This window comes from Tigriopus californicus, chromosome 9 (assembly GCF_007210705.1).
Source record: "Tigriopus californicus strain San Diego chromosome 9, Tcal_SD_v2.1, whole genome shotgun sequence".
In the NCBI taxonomy this organism is placed as follows: Eukaryota; Metazoa; Arthropoda; class Copepoda; order Harpacticoida; family Harpacticidae; genus Tigriopus; species Tigriopus californicus.
Window position 1 is genome coordinate 5866229 of NC_081448.1, and position 21443 is coordinate 5887671.

A 21443-nucleotide genomic window follows, 5' to 3' on the forward strand; every position below is an offset into this window, starting at 1 on the left:
ATCTAGAAGCTCTCATTCCACGTGCTTGGACAAAGAACCTAGATTTTTCCAGCTCAATATGGGTGGCCGTCGACAACAATCGCTTTATTTCAAGCTACAGCCGAACCAGGTTGGTCTCTGAGTGACGTTGGCAGAAAGAACTGCATGTCTGAATCAAATTTTGGGCTTGAATGACATCTGGTGTGGAACACCAATCTCGGCCTCAGGTCGCGCTTGGAGGGGAGGAGGATCTGGAATAAAATACGCCTTTGTTATGGAAATAATTTCTCTCTTTTGGGGGATGCAACAAGTACAAATTTGGAGAGATGGGACAAAAAACATAACCCTCCGAGTACATTATCCTGAACAAAGAGGAGCACTGTCAATCAGAGACAGGACAAAGAAGGCTTTCCCATCTCTGTTCTCTGAAGTATAGTTCTAAAGAGTTAAAGGGATCCTTAGTTTGGCACTGCTTTCGGTTCGGTTGAACTCGGCGCTAAGCTGCCATTCAAATGTTATTTCTTTCATCTTCCTAGCATGAACGTTCAGAACTGCGAGTCTCTAGAACAAGATCGGAGAACTAAAGCAATTCATCTCCTCAACCGCCCTACAAGATGAAGTTTGTCCGCACTCACATTAGTATATATCTGGTCCTCTTGACCTATTACTCAATTCGACGGGTGCTCCCCTGACAAAGGAAGTAAGGGAACACCAAAGTAAATTGTAATTTATTGTTTGCAAGGACTTGTCACGTGAACTTCTCTATCTGCGCCACTGCTCCTTTTGCAATAGTGCATGTGCTCGTCGTTCAGTTTTATTGCAGAGCAATTTACCAATTCTACCTCGCAATCCCAACATTTGAAACTTTTTTGCTTCTAAATACGAAGTCCAAATCGATGTCTTTTTGTCAAACCACTTTGGTCAGCACCTTTTGAACCCTGATTATGTTTAAAATGAAGATGGCGTTGAAAGCGACCTTCTGCCCTTGGTCTCGATGAAACTGGAGATAATTTTGTATTTGTTTCTCTATGGATATCTCTTTGAATATTTCATTGCTTCGCGAATTCAGAGACTGTCTTTAGTTTTGACTCTTGCGATCGTTATTCAATTTGAGCGATTATACCATGAAACCTGCCCATGAATGTCTCCTCTGTGATCCCCTCTGTTAGATGAATTGGTTTCAGTGAAGTTACTCGTACCTTGTTGATTGCTTGTACGAGAGGTTGCAAGCCTTGTGTGGTAGCACAAATGCTAAAATGGTCGTGTGGTATGGGATGACTTTAGGCAATCTGGTAGGGCATTCACCAGTAAGTGACATTTAGTGACTGTTGGTTGCCACTATACGTGGAGGTTGGTAGATGATCGTTAGTGTTAGAACGTTAGTGAAGAACAGAGAGTGAAGTAATATTTATTTTCTGAATTAAGACCTAAAGTTTTTTAAAAGCTTTTCTCAGTGCTGTAACCACAAAAAGAAGAAATTCTTTAAACAAATTGAGTTGTAATTTTCAGCATAATTGTGATTAACTTTATATGCAAAAGGCTTAAAGTGTGAAATATTAATGCCGGAAATATTAGGAGTCTGTATTTTTTCTCATGTTTGTAGTTCCAAACAATTTTGTTCCTAAAACCATGCAAGATTTTTTGGGGAACCAATGTTTTGTTTTTTTGCTGAAAAGAACTCAAAAGTCATAGAATGAGCCTTTTTCAGCATTTATCATGTCTATTATGAGCTGCAAGCTCGAATAAACACATTTTTTGTACTTTAATCAGAAAAAGAACAGAAATTTCTTTTTCGACTTAAAATAGCCGAATATTTGAATAATATTTTATACTTTAATAAAATGTCTCTCCGCCCTCGAGGGTGACGAATAAGTGAGATTTGCTCCATTTTCGTTGAGGTTAAACTTTGATGTTCGTTTATAGCTACTATGACAGATTGAAAAAAAACATTTTCGATTTCATCGTCCTCGAAACGTATTCGACCCACACTCGGTGATTTGGGTGGGCCATATTTAAAATTCTCACATTAAGAACTGGCGCCTTTCCCAACCAAATAACTTTCACACACTTTAAAGCATTGATGGGATTACGAAATGAGATCAGAGAGCTATTTAAAGTCCCATCTTTCCCATTCATTAAACTTCTTTTGGGGTGGAATGGGTGGTCATAAACCTCAAGAGTCACAAAAGACAAGACCTCAGCTTCGGCTTAATGAGAACCTCACATGACAATTCGTTCTTTTCCAATTTGAAAGAAATTACCGAGTGTAATCAATTAGGGTTGTGCCGCAGAATCCAACAGAGAACGCGCGGCAATAATCCCAACCACTGATTCGGTAGCTCTCTCGACCCTTTACTTTGACTTTACAAGCCGACGTAGTCTTGATTTCCTGGGAACCTGCATAGATACTGATCCATTTCATGTGAATGAATCTTCCAACGGTGTGGTAAAGGGGAAAAAATGAGAATGTTCAAGAAATACGACAATTTCATTTCACGCATGTTGTAATGAGTCCTTGCTGTCGGAACGTTTTTAAAATCCGTTCGAATCACAAACCAAGAAACAAACCGATGAGCAGCCAAAAAATAAAGACTCGAATATCTAGCTGAACCAGTTTACGCATTGTGTGAACATCGAACTGAGGTTTCTTGAGCGTAAGACACTCACAATTTTTGAACTCTCATGCAGTGGGAATCTACACTTGCCTTCCAGACATAGCAAACGATTGTTTCGTTTTTTCGTTTTTCAAAATAGTGCCTTCAATATTTGTCAACATATAAAGGTTTGAATCATGTGTGTAAGAGGTCAATAAAGCCTCACCTGTGTTGTTTCAAATGACAAACATGTGCTTAAGATATCAGATTTTTGGAGATTATCCGTTTTGGAGACTTCAACGGAATGCTGCAGGTACGTTTTGAGATTTTCTCTTGAACTCTCGATCTGGCACCAGGTGATATGAAGATTAGTCTCGAGGAATGTAATATGTACCATATTTGTTGTGTTTGCTGTCCCTCCAACCGAGCTTCCCTCTCGATTTTAGACCCTCAAACTAATGATCAGTTGACGAGAGTAAAAAAGATGGAATTGAATTATAATGGGCGCTGATCTAGCTTTGTTTGAGCTTCACTCCGACAAGGGCTTCCCACGTTACATGGGGGCAGATACTGTCGGTAATGTCGCCTCAGTCCGCATTTTGAACGGCTCCTCTATTTGAAAACAAGTATGTTTATTGCATCTATGGCTTCGATGCGAACTCCTGACCGCTACCCAGGATACGAACGAAACCTTTCTTCATTCATCGACGGTGCAAGACCTTTTTTGCCTGGCTCCGTTTGGCTCGACTCCATTCGAATCTCTCGCTTTCATTGCTGGCTTATTGTGTGCTCCCTTTGTCTTAAATGGTGAATGACTATGGGACTGGAACTTTGGACGGAACCTTGGCCCTTTGATCTCCAGGGACAGCTTTGAATCTATAATGGATCTCGATGCAAAGGTGCTGAGATCCCTTATGCGTTTGTGCAACATTAAGGGGACTGGAATCGTGTTTGGAAACCAAAGTTAACGACCCGTAGCGAAGATGATTTGTTTATCAACACTTCCTCTCGACAGAGTTGTTGGCAATTTCTCGCCGGGAGACAACATAACTTTGGGGGAGCAAACCACTTCACCTGGTGCCGTTTCCACCACGAGGGTGGTTGACTCAAGAATTAGGGTGCTCTCCTTACAATTATGGCACTAGAGAAGAGGCCCTTGTTCTGGTTGTCTGGCTGGCTTGAAGTCGTTGCAGTTGTTGTGGATGTGGACTTCGTGTCGTGTCTGCTATGGTAAAGAAATGTCTTGACGTTATCGTTCTCACGCTTGGAAAATCAGTTTCGGCCTGAGAAAGGAAGGAACGAGTTGAGATGGTATGAACGAGTGAGCGAGTTTAAAGCAAGTCAGGAAGAGAGGGAGGGCTCTTCTTGCGCCAGATCCTCATCATGGTTTGGTCATCAAAGCCCAAGATCTGAGTTTAACAGATTCATCAAGGTATTTTGGAAAGGAAACAAGTCTGAGCTGATAAATCTGGTGCGATTCTTGCCAGCTTGTAGCCTATCTACTCAACAATGGGACCATATTCCAACTCCAGCTTATGTGTTAGTGTGGCTTCGCAAATTTATAGGGGGAGGGTGAAGAGAACTTCCAAAGATGGGGCAGGTCTGCTCAAGGAACACGTCAGATGTTCTCAAGCGATAGTGTTTGAACAATCTCAAGAATGTTTTCTCTACGTCACTTTTCTTGAGCCTTTTCTTGATCTTGATAGCGTTCATTTGGCTTGCAGATCTTACCCTGCAATGGTTGCCGTGTCATATTTTTTGTTCTATTTAAAAAGTCCCGTTGTGTTCGACCAACCACGCAATGACTTTGTTCTCTTCCTCCCATGCCTTCCCTTTAAAGGCTTTTAACTTTCTTGATGGAAATTCCATTTTTCATAGCTTGTAATCTGTTGCTGGACACGTAACCACCATGTACGTCCAGACTTTGAAGAGTTGACTTACCGTGCCTAATAGATGATAAGGGGGTCGAGTTCTGCACCTTTTCAATCCCTCGCTTCCTGACCAGAGGGCTCGAATCAAAAATACTGCCAAGACAACGCCAACGCCATCCAAACACCAGGCCAGGAGCTAAGCACGGTGGTGATCATTTGAAGACCTCAAGATAGATTGGTGGAAGGATTCATGAAATTATGAACTAACCATGACCATTACGAGCGTCTACGGAGTACAATGGAAGTGCTCCCTGAAACACTACCTGCTTGAATGATTCATGGAAGATAGATGGATTTTGGTCGATGCGACCTGTTTTGAGGATTGCGTGTTGTTGAAGTCCGATGCGATTAGCTTGATGAGGTCACCAGTACAGGACTGTATTTTGACTCTCTTAGGACGAAATGCATGTTGCGAGGGATTATTACGTACAGTTTCGTTTTCACCTTAATTATGAGCGGATATTTGGGTTAAGGATTCGCTTGAATATTTATTGCCAAAAAAAACAGTATGGTACTTTTGACGTTGAAATATTTGAAACAGACATCTTTCTAAGACAGAGAAACTCGATTTTCGATCTCAGGGTAGCAAAGGTCAGCGTTCGAGGGTCAAACAATCAAGCGGAATATTCCACATGACAACACATCTCTCAGCGAAAATTGGATACCAAACCAAGCGTTGGACCCCAATGTAAATATGAAAGTTTTGAAGAGTCAAACAAAGAGAAAATTTCATGTTTAATGTCCATAGACGTCAAGTGGTTCGTTGTCTGGTCGTATCGAGGAAGTTTTCGTCGGCAGGAGGCATTAATCTTCTATTATCCACTTTGACAAACGATTTCATAGACATTCAACAGAGATCACAAAGCCAGAAGGGGTTTCAAACACCTCTTCAGATAATGAGGTCAAAAGTTCTTGTTCTTTACTGATTGTGGCTAACGTCGTATCAAGCACAAGGTTCCTTAAAAGGATGACATCAAAGAGTTGTGTATCATAATAAATTACCAAAATGAATCCTTTGAAAGATGGGGCAGGATCTTGACATTGCTTTAAGAACCTTCACATTTTTTGCAACGACTGACAAATATTTGCACCCATTCAGTGTTGTGAAACAGAGGCAGTATTTTTTTATTTTTATTTTGACTCATTAATTAATGAAAGAATAAACGTTCCCCAAAAGTCAAAAGTAAGAGGAGTAGTAGAATAGTGTCTCGTTTTTGCATTATTATTTTCTTTAGTTATGCCAGATTAGTTGTTGGTCTAAATTACTTATTTGCAAGTGTATAGTATGTAAACATATCAACTTTCACTTGTAGAAGGTTAATTTGTACAGCTAGGTTAATAAGTATAGCAAATGAAAGGATTACTATTTAATCATAAAGCATATGAAGCAAGACTACTATTACATGCTTACATACTAACATACTGGCACTATCTACTCGGTGTTTGTTATTCAGCATTGTGCCAGTGATATGGAGTTCGTTGTTCTAGTTGTTGGCACGTTAGAACAATTCTTAATGCCGTAATTTGAAGCTTCGTACGCTTACTCGTGTGATCACCTCTGGGCATGTCTCACTCCTCTATACAAGCGTTCGGTACAAAGAGGGAAGTTGTCCGTCTCGGATTCGCCTAGCCAAAATGGTTCTTCATGGCTGTGATTGGATTTGCGGCTTTGATTCATGAGATGATGATGATGGTGTTGAAGAGGGCGGCGAAGGTAGCTGTAGAAATATGGACAAGGTGCTGTGATGATAACTCAGTGAAGGCGACGGATGACTTAAGAAGCGAGTATATCCATCTTCGTTGGTTGGAGCTGAGCTTAAATCGGAGAGCACGGACAGAGATGATCGGATGTGCCTGAAGTGTCTTTTTGGACACAACATCCTCCCTGTCTTCATTATAACGGGTATCTCGTAACGTGCTCGCAGCCAAGATGATGAAGAACAACGAACGTGTGGAAGGAGTCAGTGCCATGGTGGTAAATTAGTCCACACTTCGAGTAGTGTGTGTGCTTTTGTGTTCATATCAAGACTAATGGGCTGTCTCAAATCGAACAGTTGGGGTCCTTGAGAGTACAGAACCGGGAACTTTGATGAAGCCTTTGATTGTATCTACAGAACAGTCTTGCACCGGAATAGGAAGCTACTACGAACTACGGCCATTCATTGTCCATGTCTTTTGAAAGCCAGTAAAGGGTCTCACCAATTAATTTCCACGTGAGCCTCTTGGAAACAGACACCAAGACTAAAACCAATCACCTGAATTGTCAAAGTCATGCTACCAGCAAGTCTTGAGTCGATTTTTATCATCGAGTCTGGGATTATTGCATTGAAAATAGTGAACGAATACGCACTTTGGGAAAGTATCCCACGCTCTGGATTGGCACCACGAGAGCAAGTGTGTAGGAGCACATCAGCTTCGCCTGCATCTACTCATACTGTATGTACATAGTAGACGCTCTCTACCGAGCGTCTGTGGCAAAAAATGAGGATCACTGGAAAATCGGCTTTAAACTGGACCTGTATGAGCCATTGTCCTGGCTCTCATCGAGAGCATCGTCATCCCCCAAGTCGCTGAACGGACAATTGCCAGCCACCAAGTTGGTACCTTCATGTCCACATCATCGTGCAGGGTGCCAACCAAGCCATTCTTGCACAATTCCTGGAGTCCAGGCAATGCCAGTGGCGTGGAGAGCTGCAGCCCATGTGTGGTGTCAAGTCCATCTGCCCTAAATTTGAAAGTCGGGGGCGTATTTGGACGACAAGGGAATTGACAACCCACGCTTAAAGCTCGAGGGAAGTAAGCAGGCAGACAAGCAGATGATGTGATCACCATGGTAGACTTCATGGTGTGGGATGCTCCAGTTGAGCATCATTCTCCACATTCCTCTGCTTTGAGGACACATGGAGCTTCGTCTCTCGAGCACCCCAACGCTTTCTCCCTAAGCCCTTGAAACACATTTGCGGCGTGGGGAACGAAAGGTCCAGGATTCGTGATATACTTAGCCCCTCGAACAGGGAAGCTAAGGTCCAGTCATGAGAGCTTCCGGATGAATGGATTTGTCAAATTCTAGTAGCCTTGGTGATCCAACACCTAAATCCAAGTTTGATTATAAGAATCGTTTGAAAATGGCTCCTTTTTAAACGTCATTAGCGTCATGACATTTTTCTCTGTTTTTGAAAGAAGAATTTGATCATGCAATAATTCACGAGAATTTCGCGATCGATGCCCTACGTGTTATGTACATAAAGAGCAGATGGAGTGACCTCCCCTCGGACAATGAGCTCATCTATCGTAGCATGGGAGGCAAGGGCAACAGGAGAGATGTTACCATTTTGGAGTCCAAAATCCTCCTCCACTGCTTGTCCCTCTTCCCATCCCCACGCACCTGCGAACCTCTCTCTCTCGAGACTCGATACAGCAAATGGTAGGGCAAAGATTCCCTTAGCCAACTTTAGGTCCAAGCAGACCCTCTCCGATGGCGGAGACGCCAGTTATAGGTCTTTGATGGCGATACACCGTCGCAGTACTTCAACGATCGCCTCCTGTTAGACGGTCTGAGTTTATCGCCGCTACTGAAGGTGATTTGGCTCACCGACGCCCGAGGGATCGAAGCACGACCGACGACATTCTGCTACTGCTTGAGAGACTGACTTGCCTGTGTCGGCTTGAATGTTTGGTGCGTGGAGTTATCGGAACCGAACTAGCAGCGTGGGAAAAAGTGAGACAGTGCTCTTCTCTTCTTGTTGTCAGATCTGAACCAGTCGTCCACCAAAACATTACTGTTCGGAAGTTCTATTCCATACAGCTTGTGATTCAAGTCCAAGTCTTGAAATGGTAGTTCAGTGATTAATTCTTACATTGTGAGTGTACAATAGTTGTATCATGCCCATAAAGATGGAGTCCATGACCGATTTGCCCGAAATCAAGTCTGAAATAAAGGCTGAAGACTTTTGCACTCCATCTCCTAGCAGTGTCACTTCGTCTGATCCACAACCTCAACATCAGCAACACATTCCGCCGCCTCAACAACCGACTCCGTCACAAGGACATTTGGACCCCCAACATATGTCGAATAATTGTCAATGGGTAGGCCTACTTCTTTGATGCTTTCTAAATCCTGAAACGTTAAGTAAGGAAACAGATTATTTTCTTGGCCGCCGCCTTTTCAGACTCTCCAACATTCTTGGCGAAATAAGACTTTAAAAGTTTAGGGATTAAAGGCACACTTTAATCCTCCTTTTGACGATCACCGTCAAGTTGTCGGTGAGCAATAAGAAAGACGGTGCTCTTTTCTTGGATTTATGTTCAGTTCAATGAAGCGGAGCTTGATCAGATGACTATTGTTGTTGCTTTCAACTGACTTCTTTGAGGAGATTTTGACTGCCTTTTTCTCGGATTACCGACAATCCATCCAAGTGGGGTGGAAGGGAGGAAAGAGGGATCTTCCCAAATTGACTCGACTCTTGATAAACTTCCTCTTCGACCCTCATCATCTTGGGATCAGCAATTTATTGAGTTCGTTTCGTGGCAATTTAGATTTATTTTGTTTTATCGCTTTCACGATAGTATTGTTTCTAGTGTATGTCGTGTATCTTCCATAATGAACCTCCTGGTTAACATCTGTTGGTAGATAGTATGTGCGAGAAAAACAACTTCCAATTATGATTATAGTATTGCATGCCGGTCTTATCGGAATCACCTCATGTCGATTGGAATTATTGACGATTTGATTGCTAAATCTGCCTTTCTGTCTTGTGCAAGTGTCCATGAAACTGGCGAACCGTCATGCCCAAAGAAGCACGTAAATTTTTCCATTAGCCCGTGGTTAGGCTTGTCAGCCCATGTAGTTGTTTGATCGTTATTGATTTTTGGTTTTCAATATTTTTTCAAAGTTTTTCCAGTTTTTAGTTGGAATCTTCCCCTCTTTAAAAGAAGCTGATGTGATGCTCACAGATGGATAGAGACAGCTGAAAATGACGCCATTCTTCCATAAGTGTTGTAGAACGAACCCTCCACTTTCTGAGTGACTACCCTTCATTTCCCACCCACCCAAGAACTAGCTCCTAAGTCCTCATTCGCCCCCCCTCCCCCTTGGGATGGATGGTGCTTTGAGACTTGCGCTTGTTCCCAATGTTTTGGCTCCATGTGAGACGTACTCTAGTCTCCTTGAAATTTCATTTCTTGGTCTGTGCAGTCTCATGAGCAATCTTCAATGGGTGCCTGTTTTCCCCCTTCCTCGACTTGTTGGCTTTGTCACCCTTGAAGGCGACAGCATCGTCCAAGAAAAGCCAAGATGAAATGACTATGATGACTTTCCCACGACAGTGACCTCCTGGAATTTAAAGAGCTGCTCTTTGACTAGGTCTTCTCGTCGATCTCTTCCATTTGGATGTCAAGGAGAACATCCTCCATGCCCTAAGCTGAAAAGTGAAAGTCTCATTTTGGCATCAACGTGTGTGTCCAAATGGTGTCTTACATTCATGGTAATAGGCGTGAGAACAATAAGGTACCAAATGGAATACGTAAAAGTCAGCCAATTGGCCAGTTGTAACACGCTGCTGCTCTATTCTCATCCTTGAATTTATAATTAGACTTACTCAACCTTGTAAGAAATGTGATGGCGGTGATGATGAGCAAAAAATGATACATATCTTATAATCGGCGATAAACGATGCATCGTTCAAGGTTTGCCTTATCTTCTTTTACGGCTGTTGTGTGACATTGGTGTGAGTGTATTGTATGTGTCTCCGGGTGGTTGGTGTGAATTTGGAATGAGAATCTATTGGAATGAACTCCCAGAGGCAGAAGCGCAGATGAATCTCATAGTACTCGGAAGAACAAGCTGAGAGAATTTCCCCACACTTGATTCCCGCAGCTTTTATGACGCATTTTCAGAGGTGCAACACGAGCACCAATAGTTCACACGTTGACGCATTTGTTCTTTTTAAAACCCATGTATATTCTTCGTCTGTGGCCACCAGCGTCTGCATTCCGTCATTTTTTTGTCCCACTGAAACATTTTTGCTTTCCCAGTAGCACCTGAAAAAAACGACACAAGACTAAAGTACAGAGACATTAAGTACTGGGTATGGGACCAAGTGGTTATTCTCACCCTCTCAAAGGATGTCATAAACCTCTTGAAGACCCTTAATCATTTCTTTGACTTTTTTTGGTTTTCTAGTGGTTAAATAAGAGTACAACGTCCCCTCTCATTAACTTTGAAAACCGTTAGTGACATTTTAGCATTATTTCATTCCCCCTTCAATAGATCAAGCCAGAATTCTTCACAAATGCCTTCGTAGCCCGGTTTCCCTTCCCCTCTCTCAAGTGAGATATTTTTCTTCCCCTAAATGTTTATGGCAATCAAGACCATTTTGTTCTACTCTGTCCATAAGCACTACTTCGAGATTTTGAGCATTTCACCTGGTTGTGATTTAGCGTCTTCTGGCCCCAGATGAAATACAGGTCTCATAACGAGTTCATGAGTGCCTCTATTTCCAAGCTCCCCCTCTCACCGTTCCCTGATGTCCCAGAGGACCTGTCTAATTCAAAGTCATCTTACCTTGCGGTGCATAGGAGAGTTCTTGAATGCAGTCCACATGTGTGCTACTACCATCATCATCATCGTCATGATGATCATCGTCGTCGTAGTCTCCGTCGCCGTTCCAGTCAGGTTTTGAATGGTCTCCGTTGTTTCTCATTTGTTCCCACGGAATTTTTCAAGACGACTTCCGTTGTCTAATTGGCGGTCTACGTTCTGGTCTTCATTTCAGTCAGAGCTTCTGTTTTCTTGAGCAAGCACATTAAAGAACTTGAAAAGCGCAAAGTTTCTTTCCTTCCCATGGCTTCTTCCACCTCCAAGAACGGAAACTTACTGGTCCATGACCAGCCAAATGCTATTCGTTCTACTGTGACTCTTACCAAGTACATGAGTGTACCTGCTGTACGTAGTGGGGTACGTGCACCGTCGATCATCTAAATTTGAAGTCATTGCTATCAATTCTACTCAAATGATTCTTCTTTCTCTCCCGTTCCTTCTCTCCATCCCAGAGTTCTCCTTGCTTTGGTTTTGACTAGCTCTACAAACCTGGACGAGCTGCTTTGCCGCTTATGGTATTTCGTTTTCGATGTTATTAATTAAGTCCTAATCGTGATCCATTTCATGGCAGTGTATAGCTTTACTTGACTCGTTGTTTCACTTACATACCTTCATTCGATATGATTCATGCCCTCAATGGATGATGATGGCAGAGTTCAATGAATTGCCAGGATAGTAGCCCGCCCTGCGCCAGTGGCCTACTGCAAAGCCTCTTTTCCTTTTATTTTGATGACCTCGGGCCAAATGAGTGTGTCAGTACATGAGTGCATGTGCTTCCGTCAGGCCAATTTGATCCCCGTGATCATCCACAGTAACACAGCAAAGGAAGACTACTGGGCCCCAACCTGGACTGAGAAGGCTGGAGAGTGGAGAGTGCTACTTAATTATTGTTTTGGTGTTATCATTCATGCTGTTCATCATCCTGGAGACAGATAGATACTGGCGTGTTCGTTGCTTCTTACTTACGGTAGACGACACTTTCAGGCTCACATAATTTGATCCCAGAATATCAACATCTCCGTACAAAAAACTACAAGATGAACGGAAATGTTTTAATATATAGTTATTTTTACCTCAAATAAGATCATGATATTGTGAAATACAATGTTTTGAGCCTGATTTGGCAAACGATTTTGTGTGGATTCATAGTGATAACAGCAAACAAAATAAAATGCACATCAGAGAGTCAAGAGCAAAAAGAGATTGAATAGTGCCTGAAAAGCCAGGACCTGCTTAAGGCTACAAAAGACGACGAAGAAGCAAGCACTGGTTGCAAGTCTTTGCCTTTACTTATCTCCTTAGTCGCTTCTCCTTTTCGTCAGTTTTGCTCTCTTTCTTCTCTCCCTCTTTCCGCTTGGTCCCGTGTCAGACAACGCGAGTGCTTCTTTTTCTTCTCTACTAGAACCACTACTACTACTAGAACCACCACCGTCACCACCACTACTTCTTCTCCTTGTTCCATTGATTGCCATGGCTGTTGTGGATTCTTGGGAATTTTAGCACCTGGTGTCATCATCCTTCGTTCGTTCGCTCTTTCGCTCTTTCCCTCCCTGTTTGCCTCTCCACCAGTCGTGGCTCGAGAGTTGCAAAAGCCTTTTCCACCCCAATGTTCCTTCAGCTTGTTCGCCTCTAGCTCGTATATCAGACGAGCGGCTTTTGCTTCGTCATTTCCAGTGTTGTTCCACTCTCTTGCCTCATTCCTCAGTGCTCAGTCCCGTTGTTCCGCTTCCGTTGTCTCCTCCTCAGTCGGTTGTTCCACCCTGTTCCATCTCTCATCCCGTCGATAGAATACCCTCGAAATTCGAGCGAGTAAATGGTGTTGATAGCCAAGGGAGGGGGTTCGTTCGCCTCTTCCGTCGAATTTTGGTCATGAAGGAGGGTGCGATGATGCCCTCTTCAAACACATCTCTCTGCTGGCTTAAAACTACCATATATGTTGTAGAGTACTCTAGCCGGCCTCTACTAGGATCTAGGACGAAGGGCATTAGCATCGGCGGTAGTTGTTGTATGGTGTGACTTTGCCGAAAACTTGCTGATGATGCTCTGCCATTTGAGGCCAGTTGTAACAACACTGTCTGTGTTTGTTTTGACTCGTCCGCAATTAAATCATGTTCGGGAGCCATTTCCTGAAGTTCCGAGCAATGGATTTGAACCAAGAAACCCTCCCCTTCCATATCTGGATCGCCTCTACCAATGTTGTGTGTCAGATGAGAAATTATCTTCCCATCCATCCGATACTGTTTTCTTATAGAGTTACCAAAAAACAAATGCATCGCCATATCAGTTCTGTCAAGTAATGCATTGAGAGTGGTTTTCACTTACCATGGTATTATTTTACTGCGATATGAGACAAGAAATCGGGACCCAGTTGCGCCTTTTTTTAATTACAACGCCCATGTACATTTCTTTCGGTTTCTTTGTAGGGCCAATATAGTTACGACACCAGTAACTCAGGCGATCAGCAACATTGGACCAACAACGGAGGACCTTTATCTTACTCAAATCCATCCACTCAACCAAGTGCCTATCACTCCAACAACAACGCTTATTACAATGTTCAGGTGAGTTTGGACTACGATTTTTATTGCCAAGTTGTTGCTATGAGTAAATGGAACTAAAAGAAAACAGCCTCCGAGAGATCTTGCTCTATATGATAGCTGCGAAACAGTGCGCACTGATGAGATCCATGAATCATGTTCGCGAAGATTTGTAGTGTCTGAATAGGGGTTGTTGCATTTTCGTATAACAAAGCGAGCCTTCATTAATCTGAATCTCATAATCACTTTTCGTAATTGCAATGCACCAATGTCGAATGCTTCCGAGCTAATCTGAGTCGAAGTTCTCGATTTTACTTGGATATCGGTTAGCTCTGAAGAGAGGGTATGTTTCGATTGAGTTTATTTCGAGACTCGAGAGATCCTGAACGGTAGGTCTCGCCCCTCTCTGAAATGTAAAGACACAAGAAAAAGCTCAATCTTCGCCGATATCCGATTTCAAACACGATGACTTGGCAAAAAGTGCTAGCCAATCGCGATCTGGTCAGACTTAGACCTGAAGAAATTGGGTGCTAAATATCCGACAAAATCAGTTGGTAATGTGAATTCGAAATGGATAGTGTTAATCGTCCTGATTCCTCGACCTCTTCGAGGCAAATTCTTACTTACCTTTATATGGTGTCTTCGCTTTATGACGAATTTGTCAAGCGTAATAAGAAGCAGGCAAGTTCGGGAACGTTATCGTGTTAGGAACTTTTGCTTATTGGAGTTTCATCAAATGAAACCAACCGGCTACTTTTTCTTTCATTTCAGGACGGCTTAACAGTATTAAACAATTCGAACTCTTTGTACAATCCTTCTACCCCTGGTCCGAACGGCCCGGAGAATCCCGTCGATCTTTCAAATTCTCGACCTCTTCATCCTGGTGGCCACGACAACCGAAACGGGCTACTTCCCCACGAAACCAGTGAGTAAACATGTTGATTATTTCTACTCTAGTAGTGCGGCCTCTTCATGTAGGGTACATGTAGTAAAAGGTGCCTGCGTTCGCATTATCTGCAGGCAAAAAGAGCATACGCACACACTAACGCACACACACAGGCACATGCGCCTCCTTGTTTCTAGAGACAAAATGCCAGGTTGAGGGTCGTGCGATCGAGAGACCGGTAACCAATCATTATATTTGAGATTTTAAATGTCATTTGATTGCTGTGTTCAATATCTAAATTTGACTCTCCGAAAGCAAGAGCGGCAGACAGACCATTGAGACACTTGCCAGTTAGGGGAGTAAACGGAGGCTGTACTTGAACGGAGGATGGGCCAAGAAGGCTCTTTCAGTACTAAAAAAGAGGCGTTCATATCATGAAATATTCAGTCGTGGGGAATTTAAAGAAATAAAGATAAAAACTTCGATTTGTGTGGGACCAAGGGGAACTTTTAGAATCTGCTTCGTGTGAGGTATGGACCTTAGTTTGGTTTGATCGTTGCTACGTCTTGGATCAGATTTAGTGTTCCGATGTTGCCCCATCAAGTTCTGGCCTCTTCTTGGCCAAACGATTGTCAGCAACTGTCCTCTTATTACGATTATTTCTACGTGGCTGCTGCGCATCATCACCATCAGCAGCAACAACAACAACAACAACATCACCAGTATTACTACCACGATGGCACGAACTTAATTCCTGGTTGGTATCGTTGCTTTTGCCAACTCAAATTCTAATCCGGTTTTAGCGTCAGGTGCATTTTTAAATTTGCTCTTCAGATTAACATACATATGACATGGGATACCGCCTTAGCCCTTTGAATTGGGAGCGATGGTGAAATGAATAGAGATCCCCATGACAGCCAACCACAGTCCGTAGATCTATCGGGTTGTTGAAGTTGAAGCATGAGTGTCAATTGAGTGTCGAGAGAGTTGGGCTAAAATGGCTCAATTATGGACTAGAGAGTCTAGATTTCCATTGGATTTGGCACTTAATGATTCCCTTCCCCTTGACGCCCATAGTCGTTTCATGATTAGATGAATTTCCATATTTTTTTCACGCCAAGTGACGAGTCACGGCCATATGGCCCAGTGGCCTGAATCGTTGAATCGTACATTGTAGGGCTGGTTTTACATTCGAACCACCCGGGTACTTGTATTCTTTGTTGTTTCTGTAAATAAGAAATTAGTGTTGGTCCCATCAGGACCAGCCAACCTTCAGGGTGGTATTAACGAAGTAATGCCATTCTACCGAGTGGTGCCGGTAGAGTCACCATGGTATTGGTGGGCTGTCATCAATTCCTTTCGTGGAACTGCGGAACGCCAGAAAATTAGTTCCAGTAGAAAAATCATTCCACTTTGAACTGCAACGACTACAACATGGTCCAAGCGTAACAGTTCTCTGTGTGTCCCTAATGTCATTCAGGGGCGACAACAAAGCGAAGAGAGAGATTTGTTATCAACATATGGATCCTTGATGGGAGATTTGACATTGGATTTGATTAATATCGAAGGCAATATTAATGAACTGTGATCAAGGGGAACCTTTCATAGATGTGGTTGATCTCATCTAACACAAAACGATCACTGGCATCAGATTTTGAGGTTAGGGCTTGGATCACGCTCACACATGCATTATCAGTATAGCAATTATTGAGTAAGCTCTTCTAGTACGTAGACCTGATAATCGTCATCGCATTTCAATTTGTCGCTCCACATATGCCACCCTTTGAACTAAGTATAGTCGCCAGTTCCATTTGCTCTCTGTTTTGTCCTGAAGCGAGTTCCAACTCACAACTTCATTTGATCACCTAATTTTCATCCCATATTCCTTGTGTATATACAAATGGCCAAAGTGATAAGTTGAGATCAATCCATGTCGTCTGCAGTTTGTAGCCCAGAAAAAAGAACTTGGCGAGAGGGGGGTCTTGTTTTTGTGGCACATTGATTTGTTTGAACTGATGATCTGGATCCTATCGGTTTCCATAGCTTTTGTTGAGGAGACTTCATCGGGCTCCATCAGGATCAAAAGCGAGATTGAATACTGAAAGGAGAGTCTATTGTACTGTAATGCTTGGTGGTGGGTTTGCTGATCAATATTTTCTGCGGTTGTGTATTTCGGTGCTCACCAGTTCCACCGCATTGGTGTGTTGAACTTGGCTGTAATGTTCACAAATTCGACGCACTCTACGTACACCGTGTCGCATAAGTTGTACTTGGCGCAAGAGACACTGGATTGACAAGCGATGCCTCTGTAATCTTTCTTTGGCTTTAGTGTCAACCTGTGACAGGAAAATGAGAGCATTGATGAAAGCCAACCAAAGAACAGGCCGTCATTATACGAGTCAAGAAGATTTCTAAATGAGCTCTGATTGCCTCAATGGGGGATGGAGAGCCTCTCCCCGGACACTTGTATCATCTGACAAATAGTTTTAAACGATAACAGTGTCTGTTGATTGGATTGGGTCAAAGTTATGGCACTTGATTGTTCCAAAACCACTTTTATTCGTATGTTCTTTGCTGTCACTCTGTTCCCTCACCTCACCCAAGTTCTTGTCTGTACTCCTTGTTGTTCACAATGTGATTGCAATTGTCCCAATGCACTTCACAAAATTTTATCGGCCGAAAGTTTCCAATTGAACTTCTTTCGTGGGAGCACCTACGTACAAGAGTTTCGTCGAATAGTCATTCGTTTATTATGTTGCAAATAGTTCGAAACGTATGTCATTGCATCTGGATTCTATTTCGCTTCTGTTTCAAAAGGCTTTCATAGTAGTGGACGAATAAGATAATCATGAGATTATGCGTAATGTCGTCCTCGTTCCAGAGCATGTGCGGAAAGCCCGTCCTCTTTCGCCGGTTCGGGCTTTTTGCTGCCTTCATAGTGTCTTAAGGGAAGACTTTTTTCGTGTCATTCTCGCAATAGTGTTGGAGACCACTCTATATTAGTGGTGCCTGTGATAGTGGCACATGTCAGGCTAGTGTGTCAAGCAACAAGCTTTTTCGGCCTCAGTCCGAGAGGTCGACCTCCATAAATTATTAGTATAAATACGGAGCACACCAGCAAAAAGAAAGAAGAGGATCGTAGTGGAACACATTGTTATTATATGAGGAAGAAGGAAGGAAGGAAAAGAGAAGGGGACTTCAAAACTACAGAAAGAGGAGGATCAAGTGACTCGTTGATAGTCGCCTGGCATGAATAATCAACAAAATAGCGATTATACCTCATTATCAGTGGGTTTGCAAGCATAAAAAAGACCACTAGTAAACTGCATTGGTTAAGCTATCATGCTGCATTACATTTGACCAAAGAAATTGGTAGATGAAGAGGAAAAATAATGAAACTGCAAGATGAGAAGTCAAAACTTGATTTAATAACGAATAGTATAAGCCCATCCTTCCTAATGGTAATTGATTTAAACCCCCAAGTCCAAAATAACGAATTTTGACCAAAAAAAAAGCAAAAGCTGAAAAGAATTGTGAGTCTAATTTATGCCCGAAATGCCCTCTGACCGAGCCACAATAATACTTGACTGCGCACTTTAAATGGCAGAAAAAGGAGATACCAGCCATTTATGGTGGATGTTCCAAGCCTTGCCTGTACTTCCAACGAGCATGTTTTGTACCAAATGCTTCTTCTTTTCCTTTCCCCGTCCTAACCATCTCCAGCATCCTCATCTTGCAACTGGTCCGATGACGGTGGTTTTTACAGGGGGCATAGCTCAAGTTGAAGCATGGCTAGTGCACCATGTACCATCACTATCTCTCAGTGGCGGTTGTCGTCGCTTTCCGCCAAAAGAAGGAGGCATAACCACTTGTATTTTCTTGGATGTCCGAAAAGCTCTTCTTGTCTGCGACAACGAAAAGACGAACTTGACGGCCCCGTGGGCCGAGCTATTTTACCCTCTCCAGCTCAGTCTACGACTCCACCGTGTCTGTGAGTGTGTGAGTGTGTGAGTGTGCAAGTGAGTAAGCAATGCTGGAGTGGTTCCCTCTGGTTTGGTCATGAGTCGGGACTGCGATGTATCCTCTTCTTCTCGTTCTGGTTCTTCGTCGTCGTGGCCGACATTGCCGTCGCTCCGCCACTAGAATCGCTTTTGGCGCGTGCACAAAACAGAAAGAGGAGGAGGAAGAAGAAGGAGAGGCGAAGGAGATGGTTTTGAATGGTTGCTCTTCCATTCAGAGGGTGGTGAGCTAGTGACCAGAGTGGTTTGGAAGTTGAGGCTGCTCTCTTAGTCATTAGTAGAAAAACAGTCCTGTTTACATATCGGTTTTGCTTACCCGTGGCTTTTCTAGAGCAAACGTGGTGGTGGGACACCGGAGGACCCCATCAAGAAATAGCTTGGTGTTCAACATCATAGAGAAGGCCTTTATTTAGTGTCCATAAGACTAAATGGAATAAAATGGCCATGTGAAAATGAAGATGGCTCATCCTTCTGTTGAACGGCTAAACCAAGAAGACTTAATTCGTGAAAATTTGCCATAGTTTGGCAGTTCGTGTAACCCATCAGGTCTGCTATTGGAAAATCTAGCGGAACTTAGCTTGGCTTAGTCGATTCCTCATTGGAAATTAGTGAATGCCTGAACTCAAGACAATTCCATTTTGAGGCCCATTGTTTACAAAATGATGAACCCGGCGACTGTCCTCCATGGGGGCCATGTCAATCCGGCTGAACTAGGATTTGATGACTTCCCCGCCTCAGCGTACACAGATCCTTCTCTATTTCATTTTTCTCATCCTGCATATACCTCGAATCCCTTAACTTCCACTGGCGGTAAGTTGATTTGCATAAAGATTATCTTGAAGTGAAAATAGGTCATCAGCCTTGTCAAGTCTGTATGTTTCGTGCCTTACACCATAATGTAAGCACAGTTTGCTTGATTGGATTGAAGGAACGAGTGAGTAAGTAACTGCCTGCCTGCCTGAGAGAGCGAGTGAGTGAGTGTGATACCTTGGAAAAGGAGCGGTAATTAATTGGCTCGCTCCTGTGGTCCTAGGATTGATTGGAACCCCTTTTCTCCAATTCATTTGTTGTCCTTTCACACGGCGAAGAGAGCAATTCTTATCTTTCGAAAATTAGCGCACCAACCCATATTTGGATGGACCAAGTCAAGCCATTCCTGAGTTTAATCAAATCAAATCTGCAACCGTGTGGCCAAAATCATTAACAGCAGCAACAACAATAATCACAACAACGATTTGAAAAAGAACTCGTTGTAAGGGAGGGCCGTTTTTTCACACGTTCAAACCCATCATTACAAAGTGATTGATTCTTTCTTAAGTGAAGAAGGGCAACATCAAGCGAGGTGAAGTACTGAGCAGAAGGAGAGCTTGGATCTCTCTTTTGGCCCATGACCAAACCAGAGCTGCAGAGGCTCAAATTATGGCACTGTCAAGTCAGTTTTGTCGTCATCGCCGTCGTTGTTGTTGTTCTTGTAGTGGTTGATGAGAGTAGTGTTGGTGGCATGGTCTTCTCGTTCGTATGTGTGAAATCTCAGGAGGGCCCCGAGATGATTTCATCTAGCGTGCTCTTGAATGATCTTGAGTTGGCGGGGATAATGGTGATGATGATGATGATCCTCCGCCTCCTCCTCCTCGTCCTCTTCATCTTCGTCTTCTTCTGAAGGTCTACTGTCCATGGTCATTTTCCCGGGAAAATCGTTCCATTTGCCAATTCTCTCACCCGCCATTTGCCCCGAGGGAGGCGTTTCCAGCTCTGCCAAATTCATCCCTATTTAATCATTTTATTGCTTAGGTGTGAGAAATATCCGCACAGATGAATGTGATCTATGCGGTGATCACTTGTGATTTCATTCTTGTCTTTTTCACAAGGTTCTCTCGTTTCCCCCGTCAAATACTGGACTGAAAGATGGTTTGATGGATTTGATGAAGTGCCTTGACTAATGTCTTGTTTAGGGAACCGTTACCTTTGGCCAAAAGCGTGGGATGAACAATGAAGGTCCATTTGGATAGTAGGTTCACTTTTATGCAACAGCAGCAGCGTAAAACATCGCCTTGAATAGACAGACCATGATCAGTTTTGCAATTGGTCCCCGAAGAAATTCAAAGCCATCTTTTTCTGCTGCTCTCACATGAAGTGGATTGTGACGGTCATGCAATCGTGACATTTAGCCGGCAAATCAAAAGCATATAGGCATGGGAAAAAAAGCTTTGGAGAGAACAAGCACCAACCAGCCCAGTAAGAGAGAACACGGTGACAAGAAGGTCCTTTGGTATACACTTACCTTCTCCTCTTAAAAGCTCCTCTGTAAAGCTCTCGGGGTCTTGAGAATTTCAAACGAAAGTTGCTTCCTGTCTCCCATGCTTGATGTAAGAAGACGAGTTGCTTTTTTTCGTCTTTCGTTTCCTTTGCCTCTTGAAGTTCGTTTGGGTTGGCCGGACTTGACACTTGATCCCCTATCAGACACTTGGCACCACTCCGTTAATGGAAGTCTTCTGGACATCAGTGACCCGAACCCTTTTAAAATTGACTCCCAATCCAAGGATAATGCGGTACTTGAGCTTCGGCTTTAATAGAACCACAGTATAAGTGGAAGAAGCAATCAAATTAGTCATCCCCACTAGATCTTAAGAGCCCCAAAGTTTGGATTGTCCGCAGACACACGAAGTCATTCGTGAGAATTGTTTTTGCCATCACCACTGCCACTTCTCAAACTCTAGTGAGTCTGATGGGCTCGTACAGAGATCAATCTTCTTCTTTACCTTCGCCTTCTTGGTGGTAGTGGTGGTGGTAGATTGTAGGTCTCGAATCCACTCCAATGCAAGTTGAGTCGTGACTCTCCGCATGCCCACTTGGGCTTTGTGAATTCAATTTGAAAAACCTGCTGCTCAAAGTGAAGGGC

The 21443-nt window shown here is 43.1% G+C and overlaps 1 protein-coding gene across 1 annotated transcript in view; it reads left to right on the forward strand.

Annotated features, from left to right (window-relative positions):
• The first annotated feature begins 8219 nt into the window (after window positions 1-8219).
• The window catches only part of LOC131886035 (recombining binding protein suppressor of hairless-like), a 27752-nt gene continuing 14528 nt past the window's right edge, over window positions 8220-21443 (forward strand). The window contains exons 1-3 of the mRNA XM_059234252.1: window positions 8220-8590; window positions 13526-13663; window positions 14411-14564. Of these exons, the coding sequence (XP_059090235.1) occupies window positions 8387-8590; window positions 13526-13663; window positions 14411-14564 (496 nt within the window). The 5' untranslated portion in view covers window positions 8220-8386. The remainder of the gene's footprint in view (window positions 8591-13525; window positions 13664-14410; window positions 14565-21443) is intronic.